General features: G+C 33.3%; 1 protein-coding gene across 2 annotated transcripts in view; it reads right to left on the bottom strand.

The window, feature by feature from the left end:
* The window catches only part of LOC114338791 (transcription factor E2F2-like), a 275,509-nt gene that overhangs the window by 24,680 nt on the left and 223,670 nt on the right, over positions 1-27,159 (bottom strand). For both annotated transcript variants that reach the window (XM_028289414.2, XM_028289406.2), the window contains exons 5-6: positions 15,055-15,370; positions 12,896-13,175 (exon numbers count right to left, since the gene is read on the bottom strand). In XM_028289414.2, coding sequence (XP_028145215.1) covers positions 12,896-13,175; positions 15,055-15,370 — 596 coding nt within the window. The remainder of the gene's footprint in view (positions 1-12,895; positions 13,176-15,054; positions 15,371-27,159) is intronic.

The raw sequence follows: 27,159 nt of genomic DNA, 5'->3' as shown, positions 1-27,159 counted from the left end.
GCGATCGACTCTTTGAGCACCACTGCTCTAGAAGATAAATATGTGTACCAATTTTCGATTTTCTAACTAGAAGCGTTCTGGAGGTATTTAAGAAAAACTCATTACAAGACGCCATCTTCAAAGAGCTCCAGCTCCCTTAGGAAACTTTTTCTTAGATGAATTTGGTTAAATTGTCTTAAAATTATCTGAGGAATCTCCTGTTTTCGTTTGTCGGTAGAGTTTCTGGACACCCTGTATATAGCTGTTTATTATACAGCTACTACGCTGAGAGCTAAGTACAGTCGTCACATAAAATTTGTGAATTTATACCGAAATAGTACTGCAAAAATAACCTAACTCATACTTGTCTTGTTTTGACAAAACTAGAATATTGTAATAAATAATAAAAGATTATTTTATTTTAACATACAATTGCACATGTCTGTGCTTTTGGCTGAATAAAAGTGACATCACTGGAGTTAATTTTCTTTGTGCCTCTTCTATTTCCTACGTTTAAAATATGTTTGAACTTATCTTGTTTTGTCAGTACTTTCTTTAAGAATTTTTAAGTACAAAGAAATATTTAACGTAAGAATCGAGAAAAACTAGAGATAGTTTGTTATGGCAGTAAACCGACGATAATATAATACATAAACACACAAAACAATTAGAATTCAATGTCATCCTGAAGATATAAAAACCAACTTCGACATTTTCAACTAAAATCATTTCTATTTACCTACAAGATCTAGGCCAAACAAGTCATCCATCAATTTGGAAAACAACACTCGCCAAATATTTATTGGTTACAAACAGTTCACTACTTTTCGAATAATCTTTTTTTGAAAACGATTTCCGGAGTGGGACCAGGCCATTAGAGATATCAAAATCTTGAAAGTGAGAAACCGGGGGAAACAATGCACACATAGAAATGAGTGTAGAAAACTGTAACGAAAGTAAAGTCATGCAACAAACTTTGACAATGCACAAGAAGAATGCTGAGTGATTCATCGCCATAGGCAAATCAGGGAACACGATCAAATTTACTTTATCAATGTCGTTTGATTTTGTTGGTCTTGTATGGACCAGATTGTATGTGAAAAGGTTCGTATCTTAGACAGTCCCAGCTATGTTTGGGTTGTCTTTGGACTATTATGGTAGGGGAGCCCAAGCGGGGATTTTTGCAGTTCAGATTTTTGCAAGTCAGAAAATCACATGGGGAGAAGCCTTATACCCTGTAAATGTACCCCTACCATATATTGGATCTTAATTCAGGAGAGTTCGTTAAGGGGGGGGGAGGTCCGAAAAAAATCTATCTTTAGAAAAACTCGAAATCGTCAGATTAGGATACGGTAAGTACATGCAGAACAGTGTATATTTCAAAAATCTGACGGTTTGAGCGCGGCGTAAGAAAAAGTCACAAAGTTTCACAAGAAAAAAGCGAATATTTCGAGAAATAAATGTGTAATATTTTTCAAAAATCTATCGAACAATACCAAACACCACCCCCACGGAGAGGGGGAACCCCTTTTAAAAAGTCACAAAGTTTCACAAGAAAAAAGCGAATATTTCGAGAAATAAATGTGTAATATTTTTCAAAAATCTATCGAACAATACCAAACACCACCCCCACGGAGAGGGGGAACCCCTTTTAACACGGCACCTGCCACGTGGGGTGCTACCAGCACCCCATAACACATTTTTATCAAATATTTGGTATTTCAAGTTTGGTAACGGAGCTGTGCGTCATAGTAGCTTTCTATAATATTATATAGCATAGATGTGTTAGTGTTTGAAGTGGTTATTTAGTGTCATTCTGAACTTATAGCTCTAAAATCGAATTGGGGTGTCATCATATATAATGTCAAAATGATTTATTTCGAATGTCACTTATAAATGTTTAAATTGTAAAAATTATAGTAAAAATGGAAAAAACACCTTCAAAAAGTCATGACAATTATCATAGAAAACGAAGTACGCCCGAAGAATCCCATCAGAAATTTTTCGGAATCCTTTCTTGAATTTTATAAGAGTTTCGAAGGTCCCATAAACAAAATTTAACAGTAAATGAATTAGTGAGAAGAGGAGCCCAAATTTGAAGACAGATGAGCGAAAATATTTGATTCCTTTTTGTAAACTTGAAGCTAAATTAATGTAGTTTAATATAATCAAAATTTAACCCTCACGCACAAGTTGTAGTCCATGTGACAAACAACTTCAGTGAGAAACTGGGTTTATTTATAATGTTATTATTTGCTACAAATAAACTCTATTATTATTATTATTATTATTATCATCTGGCACTTTAAGTTTTAAATTTTTTTTGTATTTTTGATAAAGGTCAAATTTACATGTTTTATTGAAATAAATGATTTAAATTATTAATATAAACTATATACTCACTAAATCTTAATTTTTTAGATATTTTACTTGACTTCATTTATTATGGCTTGGTACTTGCTAATTTGCTTATGACATCTTTTTCATTTTATGTTTTAACTTTTATAACATATTAGTGGCTAATAAGTCAATAAAACATGTTTATTACATATATTATATTACATATAATTACATATAATTATGTTATATTCTTGTGTTACTCAACACATTATTTTGTTTTTTAAACAAGTAGATCACAGAAAATTTTTAAGGGGTGCTGTGAGCACCCCACGTGGCAGTTGGCGCCTTGCAAAGCCACGTGGCAGGTGCCTGGTTAAATAGAAACCCAGCGATATTTCGCGAAATGAACATCAGATCGAAAAACTGCAAAATACATGTATTCAATATTTTTGAAAAATCTATCGAATAACACCAAACACGACCCCCACGGAGGTGAGGTGATGAGGTTACTTTAAAATCTTTAATAGGAGCCCCCATTTTTTATTACAGATTTGGATTACTTACGTAAAAATAAGTAACTTTTATTCGAGACATTTTTTTTGAATTATGGATAGATGGCGCTAAATCGGAATAAACGATTGTTAGAAATGGAAAATTAAATTAACAAATGTGAAGTCCCCTTTTAAATGGAAAACTTTACTTGTCTTTTTTGGTTTTAGCACCTAGTCTTCACAACCCAATAGGTCCCCATAATGCTCGAGTAACTGCAAATTTAGCATACTTTCCCCTAGTATTAGTAAACTCAGTGGTTGGTAATATTGAATTAAATTTTTATTAGCATATACATCAGATCTGTATATTTTGGATGTTATTAGAAAGATAGAAAGAAGTACCCTATTGACTAAGTTGTTGTTTTTTAAATAAAACCAGATTTAGCATACATTCAACTATAAAAAAAATAACGAACTTGTTTACTACAGTAAACAGGTCTATTTACTATTGATTACAGTATATAAAACTTACATTCTACCCTAAAAAATTGATTAATTCCAGAACACCAGAATCTTCCTAAATAGTAAGGTTTCCCAAACGGTGTAAGTAAGCTTGAAAGGCTAGGTACACCATTAAGCAGCAGCTGCAGCAGGTGTTAAAAGTGTTGGTTGCCCAGATAATGAGCTGAATCCCATGGTGCTACGCAACTTACTGCAGCCCGCATGGATTCAGCACACTATAAGAGTAAAGCGATATTCCCAAGCAGATTGTTAGAAGTTAGCGTGAAGAGAGTTAAAATTAGTTACATAATTATTCAGAGATATTTATACAAGGCGATTCATAAAGATTTATTTTTTTATGCACAAATATAAATGAAAATACAAAGATAAAAATCTCGCAGATATGTTATGCACGGCCGCAGTCCACTTTAAAGTTTGAGCAATGATTTTAAAACAGGAAAAGGTCCTTTTATGTTCAGTTCTGATATTATCAGTGGTTTCTTTAATTTTTCTTTAAAACAATGAGTTTTTATTGTTTTTAGAGTAAACTATGAATCAAATGGCACCCCAAAGATATACTCCTTTGATTTGAAGTCTTGAAAGCGACGAATCACGTGACGAAAACGTAGTACAGCAATTGAAACAGGTGGCGGACTGACTCTGTCATATTCACACCACCCCGGCAAACAGATTTAACGTTCCCGAAAACGGAGTCAGATAAGCCGAACTGACCCGACTACAAGCACAACCAGATTGTAGATCTTTCGATGTATACGCGGTATGGATGGTACGAATGGATTTTTATAAGTATTTTAAAAGTTTAAAACTTCTTAAAATCTTATAAGTTTTAAAAGTATTTAAAACATTGTTTATTTTAAATCATTGTTCATTATCACCTAATATATTATTCTGAAGGTATTTCTTTGTGGCATTTATGTAATTTATTATTCTAAATGGGAAATAAGCCACAATTTAACTTAAACAATGTAGACGAGGGCATTTAGCACAAAATAAATAACTTTTTAAATACAGCACATAGAGACTTGCAGTTTTTTGCATTATGTTCAGGATGACGTCAGGAAAAAAGTCTACTATTCAAAAATGGGTGGAAATCCTTGTTTCGGCTTTTTAAGTATGTTAACCTATTATGTCTTTGTTCTGACAAATATTTTTCTAAGAATCACTATCATGTGATTGTAACAATTTTTTTTTTTGCCTTTTGTATTTCGGTTTTTATTTGTCTCTGAATCTTTTTGTACATTATTTTGTTGTTCTTTGATTTTCTTCTTTCTTCGATAAGTTGCAGTATAGTGTCATTCATCCAAATCTTTCTCTTCTCTTTCTTTTCTATTGCATGTTCTTCTTTGATCTTGTTATTAAAGGTTTCACATATATTTTATTACATACACTATTTTTTTCACTTTCATATAAGCTACTTATATTTTTGCTAAGAATATTTTTTTCAATAGAATACTTACTTTTTGAGTTATTAGCGAAACATCGTCCAAAAATATGTTTTTTTTTGTTAAAAATGAACATATTCACTCACAAATAACTCAAAAAGTACCTACCTATTGACTTAGTAAAAAAACTCTATAGAACAAAAGTTGCTTAGAATAAATCATTTTATCCAATACCGGACTTATTTTGAATGTATATTTTTCACCCCCGAGAAGGGGGAATTCCCCTCCACTTTTGTAAAATGGGGGGAATGTAGAACTGTAAACTTTTTCTTATATAATCATAGACAATTTCAACTATCTATTCCCAAATTTTCATCCTTCCTTTATTTTTTTCGGGACTATCGGGCTATGTAGCAAATAAAGAAAGACAAATAATTTATTAGTAATAATTTTACAAAAAAACACAACCACAACTTTTGATACACTTAAAAATTACTTTTGCTGTATGTAAACGTCTGATGTGGAAGTGGAAACGTTAATAAAATAATTTTTTAAGTTATCTTTCATTTATTTTTTTTTTGGTTTTTTATTTGTTCTTTGATCGGGCTATGTAGCAAATAAAGAAAAACAAATAATTTATTAGTAATAAATTTTACAAAAAAAAAACACAACCACTACTTTTGAAACACTTGTAAACGTCCGAAGTGGAAGTGGAAACGTTAATACATACAATAATTGTTTAAGTTAAATTGTGGCTTATTTCCCATTTAGAATAATAAATTTCATAAATGCCACAAAGAAATACCTTCAGAATAATATATTAGGTGATAATGAACAATGATTTAAAATAAACAATGATTTAAATACTTTTAAATTTTATAAGATTTTTAGAAATTTTAAACTTTTAAAATACTTATAATAATCCGTTCGTACCATTCATACCACGTATACATCGAAAGATCGACAATCTGGCTGTGCTTGTAACCTTGTAGTCCCTTCAGTTCGGCTTGTCCGACTCCATTTTCGGGAACGTTAAGTGGCAAACAGGTCCAGTCAAAGTCAAAATAAACTCACAGTCATTGATCGCTGGCGGAGCGACCGGACGGGTTGTGATCTTGACTGTACCGTCTCTGACTGTGACCTGATCGTCCCGTGACTGTTGATGTGAACGAATCTATGAATTTTATGTCATCCCCAAAAAATAATCCATTGGTTTGACACACTGGTTTGAAAAACGTTACCACTTTACTAACAAAGAGATTCTTTTCTTCAAAAAAATCATTACACAATTTGTTTTTATTCCAGTCCATTTAATACCAGGAAAAAAACTGTTTAAATAACATAAAATCAAAATGTACAAAGAAGCTTTTTATTTAACAAAAAGAATGTTATAAATGTATACAGCAAACGCCAATTATGATGAGGTTTCGTCGTGCAATTAAATGAAGCAATCTTGGCAGCACTGATTCAGTGAATCGTGCCAATGAATCATAAGACTGCCTGAATAGAAGATAACATAAAACTTCCATTGGTTAAAAAATCAATCATGAATTAGTAGCAGATGCAAGTCTGTCTTAACAGCAGATAACACTTAGTGGTAACCAAGGGCCCCGGTGCACTAGCACTAGGCTGCCAGGCTGCAATAGTCGACATATAGACTGTTTAGTGTTTGATTAGATATACCCCAATGAAAGAAGCGCTAAAATCGGCAACATTGCTATTTGAGAATGAGTTGCATTGCCCTACTGTAGAATAACGAATAACGGAATGAGTCGGTGCGAATCAGATGCATTAAAATGGAGCTTCGTAGGACACAATGCCGTACTGAAGGATAAAAGATGGAATCACAAAATACAACAATGGAGACCATGGTTAGGAAGGAGAAGCAGAGGAAGGCCACAAATGAGATGGGCTGATGACATTCAGAAGTTTGGAGGGCACAACTGGAAGCAAGTGGCGCAAAATAGAAAACACCACTGCATTGAATTGGGCGAGGCCTATGCCCAAAGTTGGATTACTTAATTAAATAATTTTAAAAACTAAATTCAGGAAAGGTTCTTGGGTTCAAATCCCCTCAAAGTCAAGAATTAATTTTAGTTAATTTTTCGGTGCCGAAAGTCATTTTAAAGACGGTGTGGATAGGTCTGGTTAACACGTGAAGTGCGCGGAAACTGTAAAATTGTTGGGGATATGTCCGGTTTGCACGACAAGTGCGCGGGGACGAAAGGGAGCAATATTCATTTCCCTTTAGAATCCATACTCACTTTAACTGCGGACAGCCAACTGACCGCAGGTGCAGGTTCTAGTGGTTGCCGCAGCCATATTCTTGGTCGCCTAGTGCGTGGTTCCCGTAAATCGTCCTGGTGTGAGAGGCTGCCGCATCCTGACCGCCTAGCGCGCGGGAGCCCTAATACTTCGAAAATACACCACAAAATAAATTCGGAATTTCGCGCGCCTCACCATAAATAACCTTTGCAGTAATTTATATTTTACTTTGAGCACACGAAAGAAAAAGCACATGCAATAATAGAGTCTAGTTTAATCTTTTTTGCCTATCACAATATCATCGCTTGAATAGAATGTAACTACACATAAAGCGGACAGTGTACATATAAATGGATTCTTTTATTATATTCCCTTCATATCCCGGTTTAAAGTCCTAGTTAAAAAAAAAATACATGTTTCCTGCTTTGTGGTAAAATATATTAGAACACGCCAGGCAGAACAAAATTAGTATGAATACCAAAGCTTACATAAAAATATCAAAACAAAAACATCAAACACATACTCCGTTCAAAAATAAGCATCCAATTTCCATTTTTTCGATATCAACTTCAAATAGATTTAATTATTTTAATATCATCCTGTTTACCTCAACAAATCTTAAAGGCTTAAAGTTTAAAGTTACAGTTTTCTCTTTATATATTTTAGGTCTTCTTCCAAATTACTATCCCAACTTTTCGCGGTATTCACTCTTCTTTTTTTCTCTTCGTGACTTTTAATGTCACCATAATCATCATCATCATCGAGCTGCGCTAAAACTCTGGATAGGTGATAGGTCATAGCTATCTCTAACTTTTTTCCAATTGTCTCTGACATATCAATCTATAATCAAGTGAATATTCACATTTTAGAGATGTGTTGTACGTTGTCTCTGTTTACTATTGCCTTCCAATCTTATCGGTCCTGACTATGTCCCAAATTCTCACCTCAATATTCACATACATATTTTCCTAGGCCGTCCTAGAGCTCTTTTCCCATCTGATGCTTCCTAAAACACATTGTTTATTATCCTCAAGTCTGCTATCCCTACTCCGTATCACATGTCCTGCTCATCTTAGTCTATTGCCCTTTATCTTACTACATTTTCCTTTTCAAAGAGGGTGTTTAATTCGTTGTTGTATCTGCTCCTCTATTCGTTTGTCACGCTCTCTGCAAGCACCATAACTGGAAGGATTTTGCGTTACTACACCAGTAATTTATTTTTGGCCATGTTTTACTTCCGCACGTGACTATTGGTCACATTGGTCATATTATATTATGATCTTATAAATTTTGATATCTCGTTAGAGGAGGTTCATTGTCGCCTTTTCTTAATTTAGGGAAAACAGAAATGGGCCATTTATTTCTGAATGGAGTTAAGGTTAATAAAGTTTCGTGTTAATCGGAGGGGGGGGGGGGTATATTGAAAATTTTGATTTATTTTTTATTATTTAGTACATAACCTCAAAACTAGTCTTTGAAAGTTTCAAATTGATCGGAGCAAAGTTACAGAAAATACAGCATGTTGAATATCCTTACCATCGGCTCATTTTGCAGCATCTGAGCGCTACCGCGCTTGAGCATAGTGAGAAACGTCCAATAGCTGTTCCGCTTCTATTTTGTAAATTACTTCGCGATTCCAAATCATGTTCCGGTGTGCATCACTTCAAGATTTGACAGACAAAAAAATAAATTGAAAATAAAAGTTGTCAAAAATATAAACGCGTTATTCTCAAAACTGCGTTTTTCAAAGGCGGTGGACATTGTATCTCAAAAACTACTTAACAGATACACCTTAAATTTTGCATAGATTTTCTTCAGACATTTCTTGTGGTAACGATGTCGAGATATTTTCTGTTTTATGCTTATTTTTGTTAAACAATCATAAATATGTTGATTTTCACCCTTTTTTTACAGACAATTTCATTATTTTGACTTCCTATCACTTTGATAACAAAAACTCAAAAATAAAAAAACTAAAACGCTAATACTAAAAAAAAACTCGACTCGTTACCTCGAGAAACTCATAAGCTAATAAAACCTTTTCGAATTTTTTATTTGACATGATCAAATGACCAGTTCTGATGCCCACCGCAAAATCAATTTTTTTTAAGTGTCCCCACCGAAAAATAATTTTTCAATAATTCGTTTAAATTTTTTTTTAATATACCTACTTTGAATTGTACTGAATGTGTTTATTTAATTTAAAAATAAAATAAGTCTACCATGTTAAAAAAAAATCACAAAAATGTGCTTGAAATGTTGATTTCAAAACGTACCCCTGCCCCCTTAAGGAACAAAACTATTTGGGTAAAAATTTTAAATTACAAATATCAACACCGTATTTACTTAGTAAATAATCAAAGAAAACGTATTTACAGCTTAAATTTCGCAGAAAACCACTCCAATTGGTAGTCATAGTGTTCCTCCTTCAAGAAAACCCGTGCTATGAGTGAACGCGTAGCTAGAACTCTGCCTGTGATGTGAATAATAGTGACACACATGTCACAGATAGAGTTCCCGAACGCATCCACGTCGGTATAGCTGAAATGAAGAGTTAGTACTTTGTGTTAGTAGAAATTCCAAAAGCTGAATTTAAACGGTACCTTGTTAAAAGTAGCAGAGGGTGTAACAAAATAATTATAAAAATGAGAAATATCAACATTTTTGTGCTACTATTGTCATAAGCGAGAAGATTAATAACAATACATTTTTATTAGTAGGAAAGATTTATTAAATGAAAAATCTAACCACTTAATTGAAGGTTGAAAAAGTCGTTACAATAATAGTACACTTTGAAAATATATGGATTTCTTCTCTCTTTATTTTGCAGAAAATTATTAATACGATAATATCCAAGTAGCAAAAATACTGGTTCATTTTCAGAAATATTTCTGGATCTCTGTACCATTCCAGATGTCCTGTAATATTTCAGACTGATAACTACTATATTTAATAAAAATACTCCATAATTTTAATTCAAAATACGTTATATTTGACGTTTTGATTTCCGCCTCGAAAATCGTTCTTAACCCATTCAGGACGGACCGATTTATCGCGCGCCTCTGTCTAGGACAGTGTCAGGATTCCAACGAGTGGGGATGGTTGCCGTACTATTGGCGGTGTGCAAGTACTTAAAGAGGATATGAGAAACGATCGTGCGTAAACATCGGAGAAATCTTGAAACTTTCTGAAATAATTCATATTGTCAATTGGAATTGTCAAATTGACGTATATTTCATACCTAATGTCATTGAAGAAGAAAAATTATATGTTGCTCCACAATATTGATATGATATGCAAATATTATATAAAATTAAATTTAATTAATTGTATTTTGCTTGCAGTACTGCATTAATAATTAATTTTATTTACTACATACAATTGTTTACTTTTTAATAACATAACCTCAGTCTTAATTTTTCTTTTATAACTTTTTTGGGCTGTGGCCTTGACAATTATCCAGCAACCAGGACTAACGTAATTGGCCAATACAATTAAAAGTGCGCATAAAGTTGCTGAGCGTAGAAACCAGGTGTCGCTTTTCCGAACTTGCACGGTCCCAATAACGGCAGGCGAGAATAATGCGTTTTTAGAAAACTATCTAAAAACTTTGCTTTTATAGTTTGTTTCTTGCTGCTTACTTATTTACTTATTCAAGATTAAAACATATTAATTACAAATGCTTTTTATTTACAACCCCAAAAATAACAAATGTCGTACCTGTATGTCGGTCGTACTGAGACTAATGCGTTTTCCAACTGCCGTACCGGTGCGGCAGCAGTCTTTCAAAGAGAATATTACTGACGTACATCTACGACATTCGGCAAAGTCTGATGTATAATACAGCAGTACATGTACGGCACCCGTCTATCAAAGTATTCTTTGAATAACGTACCAGTACGTCAATCGACCTGAATGAGTTAAAATGCAAATCAATAGTTTAATCTTTATCTAGAGAGCTATGTCCCGAGGTGGGAATCGAAACTTCAAATATTGCAAATATGGCAGACAACCTTATAAAAATAAAGGATATAATCTCATTGCACCAGTGAGTTCTTTTTTTCTATCCTGGGCCCGTCTGAGCCAAAAGATCTCCCTTATCACTTAAGCTGATACTTATTGTGTTTGTTGTCTATTTAGTTATTTCCTAACCCTGTCTCGAATTTTTGTACGCTGCTTGGTGTGTCATAAATAACTCCTAAAGATCTCCTCTTAGTTACCTATCGAAATTTCATAATAGATGCTTACAGTTTCTAATTCCTTATCGCAGTGTCTGCTGTTAAGGTTACCAATGTAAATGCCTATTTTATTCAGGAATTCTCTTACTGGTGCATGTCTGGTCAACATTTCTATGACCGTTCTCAGTTTCCTCCTGTCCTTACGTAATAGTTCCTCTGATTTTTATGTACAAGGTCACCACTGAAATCGATCTACTTTTTCGATGCCGTGGTACCGAGGTAAGCTCAACCATGTTCTGGTCTCCTAGTTCGTCGAGTTCTCTGATGCAGTCCTACACCAGTCTGGACGTCACTTCCTGTCACCTTAATGCCTTCAATGCCGTTTGACTATCAGACAACATAATATGGATCTGTTCTTATTCCAGTGATCTCTCATTATTTCTCTTTGTACAATGCAGCATCGCACAAATTTCCACCACCAAAGGCGCAATGGACGCACAAATCTCCATTGCGCCTTTGGTGGTGGAAATTTGTGAGGTGCGTAGTTAAGTTTACTGTCAGTAATTAACTCATATTAACGAATGAAACAAATATCGTTTTATTAGGCTTTACTCAACGGCTTTCTTTCGAACACCATATAATTAGTCCTGCGTTGGCACTTCAGTATTCTAACTAAGGTACAACAAGGTCAGTACAGAGGTTAGAAATATTTCTAACTGTGTTCGATATTAGGACTAGAATAGTTTCTGTTATAGGCACTCAATTTATAATTAATATGAAAAACCGAACCAAAAGCAAACTTAAGAGGCTACATCAACGCGACATCAAGACGGAAAACGCGTTCCAAGATTGCAGCCTTAATTTTGAATATTTTGTGCAGTTATTTGGCACATATATACGTAGGTAATATAGTAAAGAATGGCAGTACAGAGCCCAATTTGAGAAATATGTTAGTATGTGGAAATTATTCTATAATTAAATAAAATATTACAAAAACGAGTCTGTTCTACCACTAAGGACAAAAAATACACTTTCTTCAAATAAACTTTTTTATCCCATACCTAGACTTTGTTTCACATTGGAACTACTATAATCGATTATATCTATAACAAGTAATCGAACTTAACTTACTGATTTGGCAACATTTAGCGCGCCTATGGGTATATTCTTATCACAATATTGTGCTTTCGTCTTTGATAGCGTCACATACTATCGACGCACTGTTGCCAAAGGTTTGCAGGACTTTCAAAAAGCGGTGCGGCTACTATCTCTCGAATTAATATTGATGACACGCTGATGTAGCCTCTTAACTGATCATTGCATTGAACCATTTAACTCAATTTACTACTGACATTTTTTTCATGTCCATATATTTTCTAGACAAATATAAGTCTATAAAGGGCCGGTTTCACCAATGACAAATAGTAGTTTATTATATGATTAAAGTTATTCGACCATTAAACTGACATTTCTCCATTTTACTAACGTCAAATAAGACTTATTTTATTAATTTATCAAAAAAAATACTTACTCTTCGAGTAAATTGGCAAGTTAATCTGGCTGTAAATATTTAGAAGAAAGTAAATTCGCGAGTTTAACTTTAAATTATCAAAATTATATTGAAACAAAATATAAACTTAAACGTCTAATAAATGTTATTCAACGAATAGCTATTCATTGATTTATTTGTTGTTGGTGAAACCGGACCTTAGTGTAATAAATATTATATTAGACTTACCTAAGTTACTACTATGTTCAGTCTGTGTACTATTAAAGTTAAATCGTCCCACCATAGGGCTCAGCCCCTCCACGTCATCGTGCAAGAACACTTCTCTCTTCACCATATCGTTCTCGCCCTTCACCAACGGGCTCGGAGAATCATGGGACGACACCAATTGATGGTTGTGTGGATGTGGATGGTTATGATGTGGCTGGAGGTGGTTCAATAGGCTTTGTTGCGTACCCGATGTACTTGGACCGGGATCGAATGGATCCTTAAAGGTTAAGCTTCTGCATAACTGGAAAATATGTATAGATTTAGAATACAATGTGGATAGTTTTTAAATCAATTAGATTATCAGTCACATTTAGTAACAATGTAACATTTAGTAACAAAATATCAGTATACAATGCAATATCTGTACCAACTTGAATATATGCAAGTGAGACATGGGTAAACAATACAAAAATTGACAGTACAATAAACGCAGCAGAGATGAATCAGTTGAGAAAAATAGCAGGAAAAACGAAATTGGACAGAATAAGAAATGAGGATATTAGACAAAGACTGAAACAGGAATCGATAGAAAATTAAAATGATATGGACACATTAACAGAATGGACCAGGGAAGATTACCAAAGCAGGTGATGGAATCAAAAAGATATGGTAAAAGAAGGACAGGGAGGCCAAGGAAAAGATGGATCGATCAGATTATAGAAATTGGACAGGAAAAAGGAAAAACACATCAACAAATGAAAGAGCTAGCAAAGGACCGCAAGAAATGGAAGATATGGATAGAGGACGAATAAAATCTCCGACGCCCCTGGGGGACATAAGGAGTTTCGAGAAAGAAGAAGAAGATTTAGTAACTGGGATCAGCCCTGTGGAGAATATGTCACAGAATTCTTCCACGAATGACTTACTTTCCAATTACGATCCATAAAGATGACAAATAATGAGACATGTTCTCCGCGGAATATCTCCGCCATTTTCAACTATTCGAAAGAACTGATTGAAATTGTTGCAAATGAAATTTTCAACTCTTTTTTATTTGCAATTTTTTTTCTTGCGGTCGATATTGTTACGAATCCCAATATAACGTAGGCCGGTCCTGGCCAGTCCAGCGGCCACCGAATCTTCGAGATACGGAGGGAACGAGCGGAGAACAAGTTTCAATCCATTTTTGGAGCAAGACGCCAGAAAGCCTAGTTCTATTTATTTGATAAAATATACTTCTTTTTGTTCCAGGTCCGGTCTAGAATAGTGGAGAACATAGGCTCTTAATATATAAATTAAATTGTTAGGGCTTAGAGCTCAGTTGTAATTTTCAATTTACCATTCGAAAAGTTGAAAATGGCGGAGATATTGAGTAGGAACGGTTTTTCTTTAAATTGAAGATGACTGCTAACGCGGCGGCGGAATTCAGTTACGATTTTTAATTTACACCGTTATTGGTCCCCTCTAAAGGTTAGGACAACAAAATTTAGAGTAGCTCGCCATGGAAGGTATAGACTGGACTAAATAAAAGTTTACATAAATCTCGCGTCACTTCTTGTTATTGGCATATTTGGCAACATCTAATAACTTTTACTACCTGCCCGAAAACTAAATTTAAATGTAATATTCATGGATAGTACTGTTCCGATGGTAGGTTACGGAATCAATTAAAAATAAGTGTAAACAATGAACAATAATATATTTATTTGTGTCGATAAAAAGAAAGGCGTGTTTTGCTTATATCTCGAAAGGGTATGTTGTTGACCTATTCCGACGACCACTGGGTTGTGTCTCTTGACGGGAGACTGTGAATCGACCCGTAGTTATCTATCGACTGACTGTGGCTGAAAAAAACCACAAACGATAATATGTTTGTGTTTTTACAATATGGCTAGAAAAGACAATAAATTACTACATCTGGCGTTTTAAAAGTTGAGAACCTTTCTGTATTTTAAGAAGTTGACATAAAGTCTGATAAGGTAATTAATTTATGGGGAATTCAGTTTATTAAACTGAACACACCAAAAACATATTATGGTTAGGGATACATTTCGTTTCGTAAAACTTCTTAGCATCTAGTTTGTATATTAGATGTGAAATTATATGACCGTTTTGAGAAAAGTTATTAAAAAATAAAATTAGCAAAAATAGTAATTAAAGCGTGTCGCCACAGTACTTACCCGTGAAGAAATAGGCGTTGGACTGTCCAACTGAGGCACTGGCGGAGTAGACAGATCAAAGAGACCTACCGGACTGATGTCCCTTAACAACATATCCATACATGGCACTTTCTCAGGTTTCGGTTTGACAGGCGGAGACTCGGGACATAGGTATACATCTATTTCTCCCGAATCGCTACTCATTTTAATGGTATACTTCTCGCCTTGTCCGGCAGGCACGGAAAGTTTTGTGCTAGGTGGCGCTTTGATCGCCATTACTGTTTTGTTTCGGAACGAGTCAATGGAGCGGAGGTCTTGGTACGTCACGTAACCGTACCTATGTAAGAAGATGAAAATATTCAGAATAAATGAAAATGAAGAAAAAATATGAAAATTAAAGACAGCTTATTACGCCAGTCAATGGGAGCAAAAATAGGAGATTACCTCCGAATTCTATACTACTGCATGAATTTTAATGAAATTTTGGGAATAGCCTCTACTTATCTCCTAATTCAAAGTCTACCCTATGCCGATGTGTGCTTTTATCTTGGGGGTGGTTCCCACCCCTTCTCGGGGGTAGAAAATTTCTTGGTTATAATAACCACGGAAGTGGCTAGAGACTTAATTGTAAGTAAAAACTATTCTATAATTTTTTTTTGAAAACTCAATATTTTTTTAGTTATTCGTGGTTGAAAATTGGCCATTTTCATTGAAACAGAACACCTTTTTGAACGGCTTTTTGCCAATATCTTAAAAACTATGCATCTAACTAAAAAACTATATAAAACATTTTTGTAGCTTATAAAAAACAAAGAGACTAGTTCCTTCATAAATCTAGTTATAATATAAAAAGAGATATGGTAGGTGAAAATAGTTTGTTTTTTTTGTGCATGCTCAAATCGTTGTATTCAACTTGAACATGATAAGAGATACAATAATGAAACACAAAACAAAATTTTTATTCAACAAAATCCTACATTTTTGTGTGGTACCTTTTTTTGGCATCTCTTATCATTTTCGAGTTACATGGAGAAAAAGGAAGATTCTTAAGAAAATTTAAAAATGCGCTCTATAATTTGATCTTATTTTTTTTTCAAAAACTATTTATTTTAAACCCGTCCAACTTTTTGAACATATAAATAACACTATAATAAAAAGTATTGTAGAAGGAAAACGATGCATTTAAGTTCTGATGGATGAGGGGTTAAATGTACTTCACATATTTTTTTAAATTCCATTAGTCAAAAATTTTTTTTGCAGCATACCTCGCTTACTTTGAATGTAATCGACATTTAATGTTGCTCATTCTAAAGGTCTTTTCAATCACTACAAAAGGTATTGGTAGCATTATACAACTAAAATCGACCGTTTCTCTTTTATTTCAAGTTGAATACACAGAGTTCAGCATGCATAAAAAAAACAAACTCTTCTCACCTACCATATCTCTTTTTGTAATATAACTAAAGAATATATGAAGGAACGAATCTCTTTGCTTTTTTATAAGCTACAAAAATGTTTTGTATTCGCAAAAACCGCCCCAAAAGGTGTCACTTTTCAATGAAAACGGTCAATTTCCAACCACGAATAACTTAAAAATCATTGAGTTTTCAAAAAAAATTATTGAACAGTTTTTGCTTAGAATTAGCTTCTCTAGCCACTTCCGTGGTTATTTTAACCAAAAAATTTTACACCCCCGAGAAGGGGTGGGAACCACCCCCACGATAAAAGCGCACATCGACATAGGGTAGACTTTGTTTCTTGAACTATTCTCTACTTATTGTGAAAATATCAAGTAAATCGATGCAGTAGGATGGAATTCGGAGCCAAATAACCTCATTGACTGCCCTATATGTTTTATTTTGATTCAGAGATGATCAATCATCCCCTTACGTACGTTACAGTCTCCCTAGACCTTATCAGAGGGGTTATATGATCAGCTATGAATCGAAATGAATATATTCGAAATGAATAATTCGCGTTTTGGACGTTGTAGCGACGTCTATTAACGAAATAAGAAGTCCTAGATCCGTAAATCTGAAAACCTCTATCCCATTCCGTGGAACCAATTTCTGGGTACATCCTTAACCTTTTCGCGGCGGGAAACTACCGTAGTCGCTAAAACTTCCGGTGCCTAGTAGACGGGAAACAACTATACAAAGAGGACTTGTTTAGGTACCGGGAATTATCGTAAATACCAGTAATGATTCATTTACAATTAAAATTACTTGCTAAAGCAAGTAGTTTTATCGGTGTTAATATTACAGCCTTCAACTTTGTCAACGAAATCGCGTTACATGCGATTTCATTACTTTTTTATGTACATATTATATTTGAGTGTTGATTTAGTTTATAGAGAAGCGCTGTCCGCACCCCTCCAGCCGGTCATATTCTAGTAAACCGGTGCCGTACCGAAAGGGTTAATATCTGCCTTATATAATTTATAAGGCAAGCAGACGACGAATAAAAGAGATGAAACTCTACAATATGCAGTCACATTCCGTCTATTCGTCTAGGAAAAAAATGCCAATGAAAGTTGGTTTCGTGTACTCACAATATGAGTAAACTGAGAAAATGAAAGACAGCTATTTCATTTTGATTCAGAGATGATGAATCATCTCTGATTAGACAAAATAGTTATCGTAAGCTTTTAGGCAATAAAATACATTGTTTTGATAGAAGCTTGTAGACTAGGTACATCGAACATCATCTGGGACTATATAAAATACAGTCCGAGACAAATAACCTTCTTAAACTACCGTTGTTATGAAGAAATAGAAAATTTTTACCTAAATTCGGAAGTTCCTTCAAAAACGGAAGGAATGTACTTTGCTTCTTTTAATACAAGGGCAGAAATTAAGTTTTGAGAAATCAATTATACCTCGGAAATATAAACTCTTCTTTCTTCTTTCGGTGCCATATTAGATCTCCTGGACATTGGCATTACATTGGTGAATTCATCACGGTCTTCAACTAATCGGCACTGCGTATTCCGATCCAATCGCGAATGTTCTTGAGCCAAGATATCTGCTTCCTTTTAATTCCTCTGCGACCCTCGATACTTTTCATCATAAGCTGAAGGATTCTTTTCCGGTCTCCTCAAAGAACATGCCCTAGGTATGAAACGTCTCTTATTTTAATAGTTTTCAGTAACGAAAGACATTTGATCTATTTAGCACAGCTTTGTTGGTCTATATGAATGTCCAGGGTATTCCGAGTATTCTTTTATGCAACCACATCTCAAACGCATCTAGGTGATTGATCGTATCAGCCTTCACAGTCTAGGTCTTGGGCCATGTAAAAACACTAACCAAATATAACATTTGATCATTCGTTGACGTAATTTTTGGTTTAAACTGTGGTTACATGAGAATGATTTCATTTTTAGAAACAATTGATGAATTCGACCGTTACTTGATGGATAACAATAAAACACTGAAAACGTTTGTTTTCTACACTTCCACAAAATTTATTGTAACTATGTGACTACAGCTGTTTCGGCAGAGTGCTTTTCTCAAGTGATTTAGTTTACTATGTGTTTGCCTTTTTAAAGTCTTTAACTGAAGAGGTTGAGGAGTGGGGAGCTGTTTGTCGAGTTGGTCATTCAGAATTATATCTGTATTTTTCAATTATTTATTTCCATAGATTCTAATAAAGATAGCTTAAAGCCTTTATTTTGAATATGCAGAATTTGAAACTCTTCATTAAAAGAATGATTATGACCTAGAAGGTGAAGTGCGTATGTAGAAGTGTCTGTTTTCTATTGTTGAAAGCCCTTTTGTGTTCTGCTATCTGTTTGTCAAAGGTTCTGCAAGTTTGACCGATGTAAGTTTTCGAACAGTCACCACAAGTTAGTTTGTAGACACCACTCTGTAGTTGTTTTCTCGTTCGGCCCTTATTGTTCTTAATATATTTGCTTAAGTTGTTGTTAGTTCTGAAAGCTGGTGTTATTCCCTTCTTTTTTATGTATCTGGCTATTTTTGTTGTTATCTTGCCAGTATATGTGATAGAGCAGAAGGTACTGAGTTCTCAGAAGGCAAACACATAGTAAACTAAATCACTTGAGAAAGGCACTCTGCCGAAACAGCTGTAGTCACATAGTTACAATAAATTTTGTGGAAGTATAGAAAACAAACGTTTTCAGTGTTTTATTGTTAGATATTTAGAAACGTTATGTAAGTGCTTCAACTCTATGTTTGATCTCTTTACTTGGGTCTAGTTGGTCTGTAATTTAGCATCCCAGATATTTAAAGTGAGTAACACTGTGAGTCAAAAATACTAAAAAAAAAAACAAACTAAAAACATGAAAATAGATATAAAATTACAGTTTTTATTAAAGTTTGAGCCATAAAGGTGGATTAACTAGAACTAGATGGTTAGTCAAAGAGTTTAGTAAGATAGTTCTCATGTTTTTATGATAATCTTCGATATGATATTTATTTAACTTATTTGAATATTTATTTTACCTGAATATTTTATTTGCCTATTTTGTGATATTTCTGATTTTGATATTTTTGAATATAGTAAATTTTACCTTTTTTATTATCATTATATTTGCATTCTTTCTCTTTGATTTTTGAATATCCATTTCTGTTTTTTTGAGATTCAAACATTTAAAAACAGTGGTACCCTTTCTTTTTTTAAAGAGTTCTCTTCTTTACTTCCTTTTTTTTTTTTGTTGTTTAGTATCTATTGTTTATTGTGTTTCTCACCTCTAAAATCGACCCTGCCCACAATCTACCCAGACTAAGCCACGGGTATTGTGTAGGGGTATCCCAAAATTAATTCTTCGTAATCCAGCATTAGATATGGTACATAACAAATTAAATAAATACTTGTACTAGTTCTATGTTAAGAACTGCCTGTTTTTAAAAGAAATTGTATCATTTGGCAATTATGCACCATGACTGTATTTGTGTATTGAGAATCCGTATAAACCACCTGGGTCCTCGCTAGGTGCAATTGTGTGTGTACCACAGTTTAATGCTCAAGAGATTTATTTTACCTCTATAATATTATGTTTCATTACTATGCAACACATACAGATACAATGCATCATGACACTTTTGTGCTGATATGCTTTATCGATGCAGCCAGCTGTATTAGTTTCATTGAACCAACACTAAAAAAAAAACGTGGTACAGTAGACTTGATTCTAGATCCTGACCCACTACGTTGTGCCGTGTAATTTGGGTTGCCTATATGAACTTGAATCGGAGAAATGGGCATATAAATAATAAAGTTTTGCTGTATAAATTTTACTTTAAAAATTCACATTGTAAGACATGAATGAATATGTAGTACCTTTTTTGTAGATGTATTTAAAAATGCAACTGAAAAGTTCTGTTAGGCTGTAGCTAACTATAACTGTGGCTATGCTTGACTTTATACAGGGTGTCCCGAAAAGATTGGTCATAAATTATACCACACATTCTGGGGTCAAAAATAGTTTGATTGAACCTAACTTACCTTAGTACAAATGTGCTCATAAAAAAAGTTACAGCCCTTTGAAGTTACAAAATGAAAATCGATTGTTTTCAATATATCGAAAACTATTAGAGATTTTTTATTGAAAATGGACATGTATCATTCTTATGGCAGGAACATCTTTAAACAAAATTATAGTGAAAATTGTCCATCCCATAAAAAATGTATGGGGATTTTGTTGCCTTAACCCTTAAACGCCCAAGGGTGGGTAAAAAATGTCCACCTAATGCGTATTCCCTTGTAACATATTTATTACGTGTTTAAAAATTTTCCAAAAATTATTTATTGTTAAAAAGACAGCCTTTTATCGAATGTTAAATTGGTTCTACCGATATTTTTGAAAATAAAAGTAATATCTTGAGTTAAATATGGGTGGACATAAAAAGTACACACTTGGTAAAACTTGTTACTAAAGGTTTCTGTTTAATTTCTCGTTGGTAGGAACATAATCCATATAAATATCGACGTATAATTACACAATCCACATAATTATCCGCCAATGAAGAGGCTGAAAGGAATAATGTGGAGAAAATCGACAAATCTGATTTACTGGCTTTTACTGGTATGTTAATTTTGATGTACATTGTAATTTTGTTGTAAGGATTGTAAATTGTTTGTATTAATATTTTAGAAGATGCCGTGTTTATTAAGCATACGATTCTTAAGTTTAATCAATTTCCAACAACTCTCAATAAATATATTAGCTATTTTCGAGGTGGACATTTTTTACCCACCCTTGGGCGTACATGGAACCTAAAAAAGGTTGGGCGTTTAAGGGTTAAACCCCCCCAAACTTTTGTGTACGTTCCAATTAATTCATTATTGTGGTACTATTAGTTAAACACAACGTTTTTAAAACTTTTTTGCCTCCCAGTATTTTTTCGATAAACCAGTTTTTATCGAGATCCGGCTTCTTTTTCAATATATTTACGTAAAAAATTGTATGGGGGTTTTGTTCCTTTAAACCCCCCAAATGTTGTGTACGTTCCAATTAAACTATGATTGTGGTACCATTAGTTAAACATCGTGTTTTTAAGACTTTTGCCTCTTAGCCTTTTTTTATAAGTCACCTTTTATCGAGATGTAGCTTCTTTTTCAAAATATACCTAAAAATGTAAATCATAAATTTTTCAGATTATTAACAGGTCTCTGTAACCGTACTTAACCATATACAAATATGTGCTGGATTCGACAAATATTCAAAATATCTCGATAAACACTGACTTATCGAAAAAGTACTAAGAGGCAAAAAAGTTTTATAAACACTGTGTTTAACTAATGGTGCCACAATAATAATTCAATTGGAACGTACACAAAAGTTTGGGGGGATTTAAGGGAACAAAACCCCATACAATTTTTATGGGGTGCACAAATTTCACTTTAATTTTTTTTAAGATGTTGTTGCCATAAAAATGCCACATGTCCATTTTCAATAAAAAATCTCTGAGAGTTTTCGATATATGAAAAAAAAATCGATATTGATTTTGTAACTTCAAAGGGCTGTAACTTTTTTTGTGTGCACTATTGTATATAGGTAAGTGAGGTTCAATCAATCTATTTTGACCCCAGAATCTGTGGTATAATTTATGACCAATCTTTTCGGGACACCCTGTATATAAAATAAAACAATTACCTAGATATAAAAATCACAAATTTTAGTAAATTTGGAAAAGTATCATAAATACAAATACCGATGTTGAAACGTATTTAAATACCAAGTATTTAAATACTAAAAATGTTTTTGAGTAAATTTTTATCAATCATTCACGCTTTTTGTACCTTTCATATTTTTAACTTGATATCTGAGCTAATGGGCCGTATTTCAAAATTTAATTAATTACTTGTAGGTAGTTAAATACTTTAGACTTTAGAGCATTTAAATACCAAGTACTTATTTATAATTATAGAGTATTTAAATACTTGGCATTTAAATACTTACTCTAGAGTCCAAAGTTTTAAATAGGTACATCAAGTAATAGGTACTTACAAAAAGTATTTAAGTTTTGAAATACTGCCCATCAGCTCTGTTACCAAGTTAACAATACAAAATGTGCAAAAAGAATTGATGATTAAGAAAAAAATTACCCAAACTTTCCCAAATTTAATAAAATTTGTGATTTAGGTACATATCACTCTTTATAGTAATAACTTTTCATTTTTAAATACATCTACAAAAAGGTACTACATATTTGATTCATGCATGCCTTACAATGTGAATTTTTAAAGGGGTTTTTATTTTACAATTTTTTTACAATCATCGATTTACAAAGTTTATTTATTTATTTTAACAATTTTTTGAACATTCGAAAGTACTTAAAACCTCTATTAGTCAATATCCTTTGTTACAGATTTTAATAAAACTGAAAAAGTTTACATGTATCGGACTCCCCTCGTCGCGTAAATAAATGGATTCTTCCAACTATTTCCTGGCGATCGCCTCAGCATTTTACTATAGGGAAAAAGTAATACAACGCCACAATAGAACCTTTGCTCCAAAATTTATGTTATACATAGTACTATGATATCAGTAAACTTCCGTAAGTCGACTAAACACAATCATTGACACTGGTAACTGTTAATGGCCCAGTAAATGAACGGGAAATTCGGCGATACCGTGTAATTTTCAGGGCAACTCCGAATTGCATGAAAATTTGGATTTAGCTTCTACTTACCCTCCACTTCAAAGTTGAAATTGTGCCGTTGGTTGCTTTTACTTGGGGGGTGACAGTCACCCCTTCTCGGGGGTGAAAAACATACGTTCAAGATAAGACCGGAAATGGATAAATTGACTGATTTTAAGCAACTTTTGTTCTATAGAGTTTTTTACGTAAGTCAATACTTTTCGAGTCATTTGCCATTGAAAATGTTGATTTTTCGCCAAAAAAACTACGTTTTCAGACGGTTTTTCGCAAATAACTCAAAAAGTAAATATTTTATCGAAAAAAATATTCTCAGCAAAAGTGTAGCTTATAAAAAAACCCAAAAAAAATGTGTAAAGTCTCTCAATCAAATAAAAACAAAGTTGTAGCTCATGAAAATTACGTTCTTATTCGTCTAATTCCAAATCGAATATTTCAAGGTGAAATCACTGAAAAATTAAGCACTTTTCGGGAAAAACCCATTTAAACTTTTTTAAAGTGTCTATAAAAAGCTTTGTTGTAATTGTTAACAAAAGTTTTAGCATTAAAAATACGCGAGTTACACTCAAAATAAAGTTGGCCCTCTTTTTTTTTTGTAAAAACATCATGAAAATCTCGCCGTGTTTAGCTCCTCAAATGAAATTAATCGCTACCGCTTTACAAACAATTTACTTACCTATCTATTTTTTATATGATCTGTCAGTCTCACCTGTTTAAAGTGTTTATTTTTGAAAGGGTTATAATTGAGAAAGCTTGAATGGGTCACTAATCACGAGTGTATGCAAATTTTGAACAGCCATATCTTAACCAATTTTTGTCTTACGGAAAAACAAAATAAAACTAGCATATTTATCATAGCAAAACCTACATTTTTTTATTCTTCAAGATTCTTCTTATCACTAATACTTTTTAAGTTATTTTGAAAAAATGAAATTTTTCAAAAATTTTTAGAAATTTTTTTAATATAAAACCAAATGTTTTCAAAGATAAGCACTTCAAACCAATCAAACTTACAGATCATATAAACAATACACATACAGTTAAAATAGATGGTAAAGCCAAACGATTAATTTCATTTAGGGTGCTAAATAAAGGGAGGTTTTCACGATTTTTTTTACCAAAAAAAGGGGCCAACTTTTTTTTTTCAGTGTAACTCGTTTATTTTTGATGCTGTAAACTTTTGTAAAAAACAAATAATAAGCTTTTTTTCGATACTTTAAAAATGTTGACAAGGTTCTTCCGAAAAATGCTTCTATCTTCGGTGATTTCGCGTTGAATTATTCGATTTGGAATTAGACGAAAAGAACGTATTTTTCATGAGCTACAACTTTGCTTCTACTCAATTTGTAAACTTTACTGGTACACCATTTTTTTCGTTTTTTTATAGGCTACATAGCTAAAAATATTCTTTCGATAAAATATTTACTTTTTCAATTATTTGGGAGAAACGGTCTGAAACAGTAGTTTTTTTGTCGAAAAATCAACATTTTAAATCGCGAATAACTCGAAAAGTATTGACTTACGTAAAAAACTTTATAGAACAAAAGGTGCTTAAAATAAGTCAATTTATCCATTTCCGGCCTTATTTTAAACACGCGTTTTTCACCCGCCGAGAAGGGGTAAATGTCACCCCCCAAGTAAAAGCAACCAACGGCACAAATTCAACTTTGAAGTGGAGGGTAAGTAGAACCTCAATCCAAATTTTCATGCAATTCGGAGTTGCCCCTGGAAATTACACTCCAAAACGGTCATTTATTGGGCTATAAGTAGAAAACTCAATCGTTGTTCAAACAGGTCAAATACAAAATTATACGCGACCACTCGACTTATACTACTGGGAACCTAGGACAAAAATAATCCCGGACAAAAAATATCCACAAATTATTCCTGGACAAAAAATCTGCCCAAGAAATATTTGCTGCCGAATAGTTCTCAAAAGTTTTCCCGTGAACGCAATCGACGCAAATATTTTCAGCCTCAGTCAATGAGAGTATAGCAATCGCCATGAAACCGCTTTTCGGCAGGAAAATAATGATTAGCAATTACGTAAACGTAAAATTTACAAAAAAAAAAGGGAACAGGTTTTTGGCATTACAATCAAAATGCAGTACATACCTGCATACAGTTATCACCACGAATAGGCAATGTTTTGAACAGAGTTATTCAAAGCAGAGTTAGCAAAAGATTTACGAGTAAGCGAATAATTACGATATGATTGCCACAGCCTTAGCTCATTCCCCATATTTTCCACGATTTTTGAAAAAACACATTCTTGTCATGTAAAATTTGAAGTTTTCGGTATTATTTCGTAATGGGGAAAACCAACTGGAATAGGAAATTGGAATTCGAAATTTGGTAATCCAAATTATAATTCACGCTTAATCTTAATTGCTATTTACGTGCCGAAAAGCGGTTTCATAGCGATTGCTATACTTTCATGTACTGAGGCTAAATAACAATTGCGTTGATTGCGTTCAGGGGGAAAACTTTTGAGAACCATTCGGCAGCACATGTTTCTTGGGGATTTTTTGTCCGTCATTTTTTGCGGGGATTTTTTTTTCCGGTATTTTTGTAGGGATATTTTGTCCAAAAAAATTTGTGGGTATTATTTGACCGGAATATTTTGCGGGGATTTTTTGTCCAGAAATAATTTGTGGGGATTTTTTATCCGGGATTAGTTGTCCGTACAAATAATAATAGTTACCACTACTGGACTTGTATAATAATAATATCGCATGGCATTTTTGCCGGGAAGATGCTTTCGGATTGTTCCGGCGCAAATTGCATCTTTAACCCTGTTTGAAGTAATACCCTAGGCTGTGGGTGAAAAAACGTGATATAATTCAGGAATTTTTGAAACCTATCAGGTGTTGTAACGGACGATCCCAGCAATAACTTATACTAAAATGTAACCAAAAATTTTGTGCGGTTTTTTATTTATGACGATTTTCATTTGTTAAATTTGCAATTTTTCAAGATTTTTAATTTTGCAGCTTAGGATATTCATTTTAGAGAAAAACTTTTAATAGAAAATTGTAGTAAATTAAAAAACCTACAACTTGAGCTATGGCAAGTTTATTTTCGTTAATACGTTATTGCAAAACAGCATGCGAAAGGTCCAAAATGGCCGTTTTTTGCAATTGCCTTATTTATTGTAAAAATAACTTTTATGTATTTTTTAAGGCTTTAAAATGAAGATCTTTCAATACTAAACATAAAAAAAATGTAGTGCCCGATTGGTGAACTTGTTGCTTAGATATTATAATTTGTTTATCCCAAGAGGTCAAATGTCCAAGGCTATAACTTTTTGAATTAACCGAAGATCCACTCTCCTTCTAAAGACTTGTATTTTCATATTCTGATGTAAATAAATGCGTATAACATTTTTCAACCTCTTATTTCGGGTTTGAAAATAAGGGGGCAAATTTCGTTATAAACATTTAGAACTGAAGCCGCCCCTGTACATCCTATGAATTTCTAACTTGCAGGTTATTGTTGCTGAAGACAAAATAAAGATTAAAAAGCGAATAAAAATTTTCTACGACTCACTAAAGCCGAGATAATTGTTTTTGTTTTCTTAAATCGTAGTGACTTTATAACAATTAAGAAATTATTTCACAGTAATTGACTAAAGAAAGACTTATATTATCTTAAAATAAAAATTATTTTAACCTAAAATTACATTTAATTATTAAAAATTATTTTTAAAATGTAGATTTATTTTTCGTTACGACTGTCATTTATTGCCCTTAGCGGCTAGCAACTTGCCGTTGCTAGTCAGGGTTTTTGCTTTAAAACAGGTTTTTGAATTGAATTTTAAAGCACCGCTTGGATTGACATGAAATTTGGCAAACACATAGATAACATGTTAAAGAATAAAAATAATATTGGGCCTATGTGCGCTTTTGTCCTGGGGGTGAGTTTCACCCATTATAGGGGTGAAAAAATATATGTTCAAAATAAGTTCGGAAATAGATAAAACGTCTAATTCTAAGCACCTTTT

Source organism: Diabrotica virgifera, chromosome 1, assembly GCF_917563875.1.
Source record: "Diabrotica virgifera virgifera chromosome 1, PGI_DIABVI_V3a".
NCBI classification, from domain to species: Eukaryota; Metazoa; Arthropoda; class Insecta; order Coleoptera; family Chrysomelidae; genus Diabrotica; species Diabrotica virgifera.
Note: the sequence above shows the minus strand (reverse complement) of the source record. Positions and strands in the feature narration are given on the sequence as shown.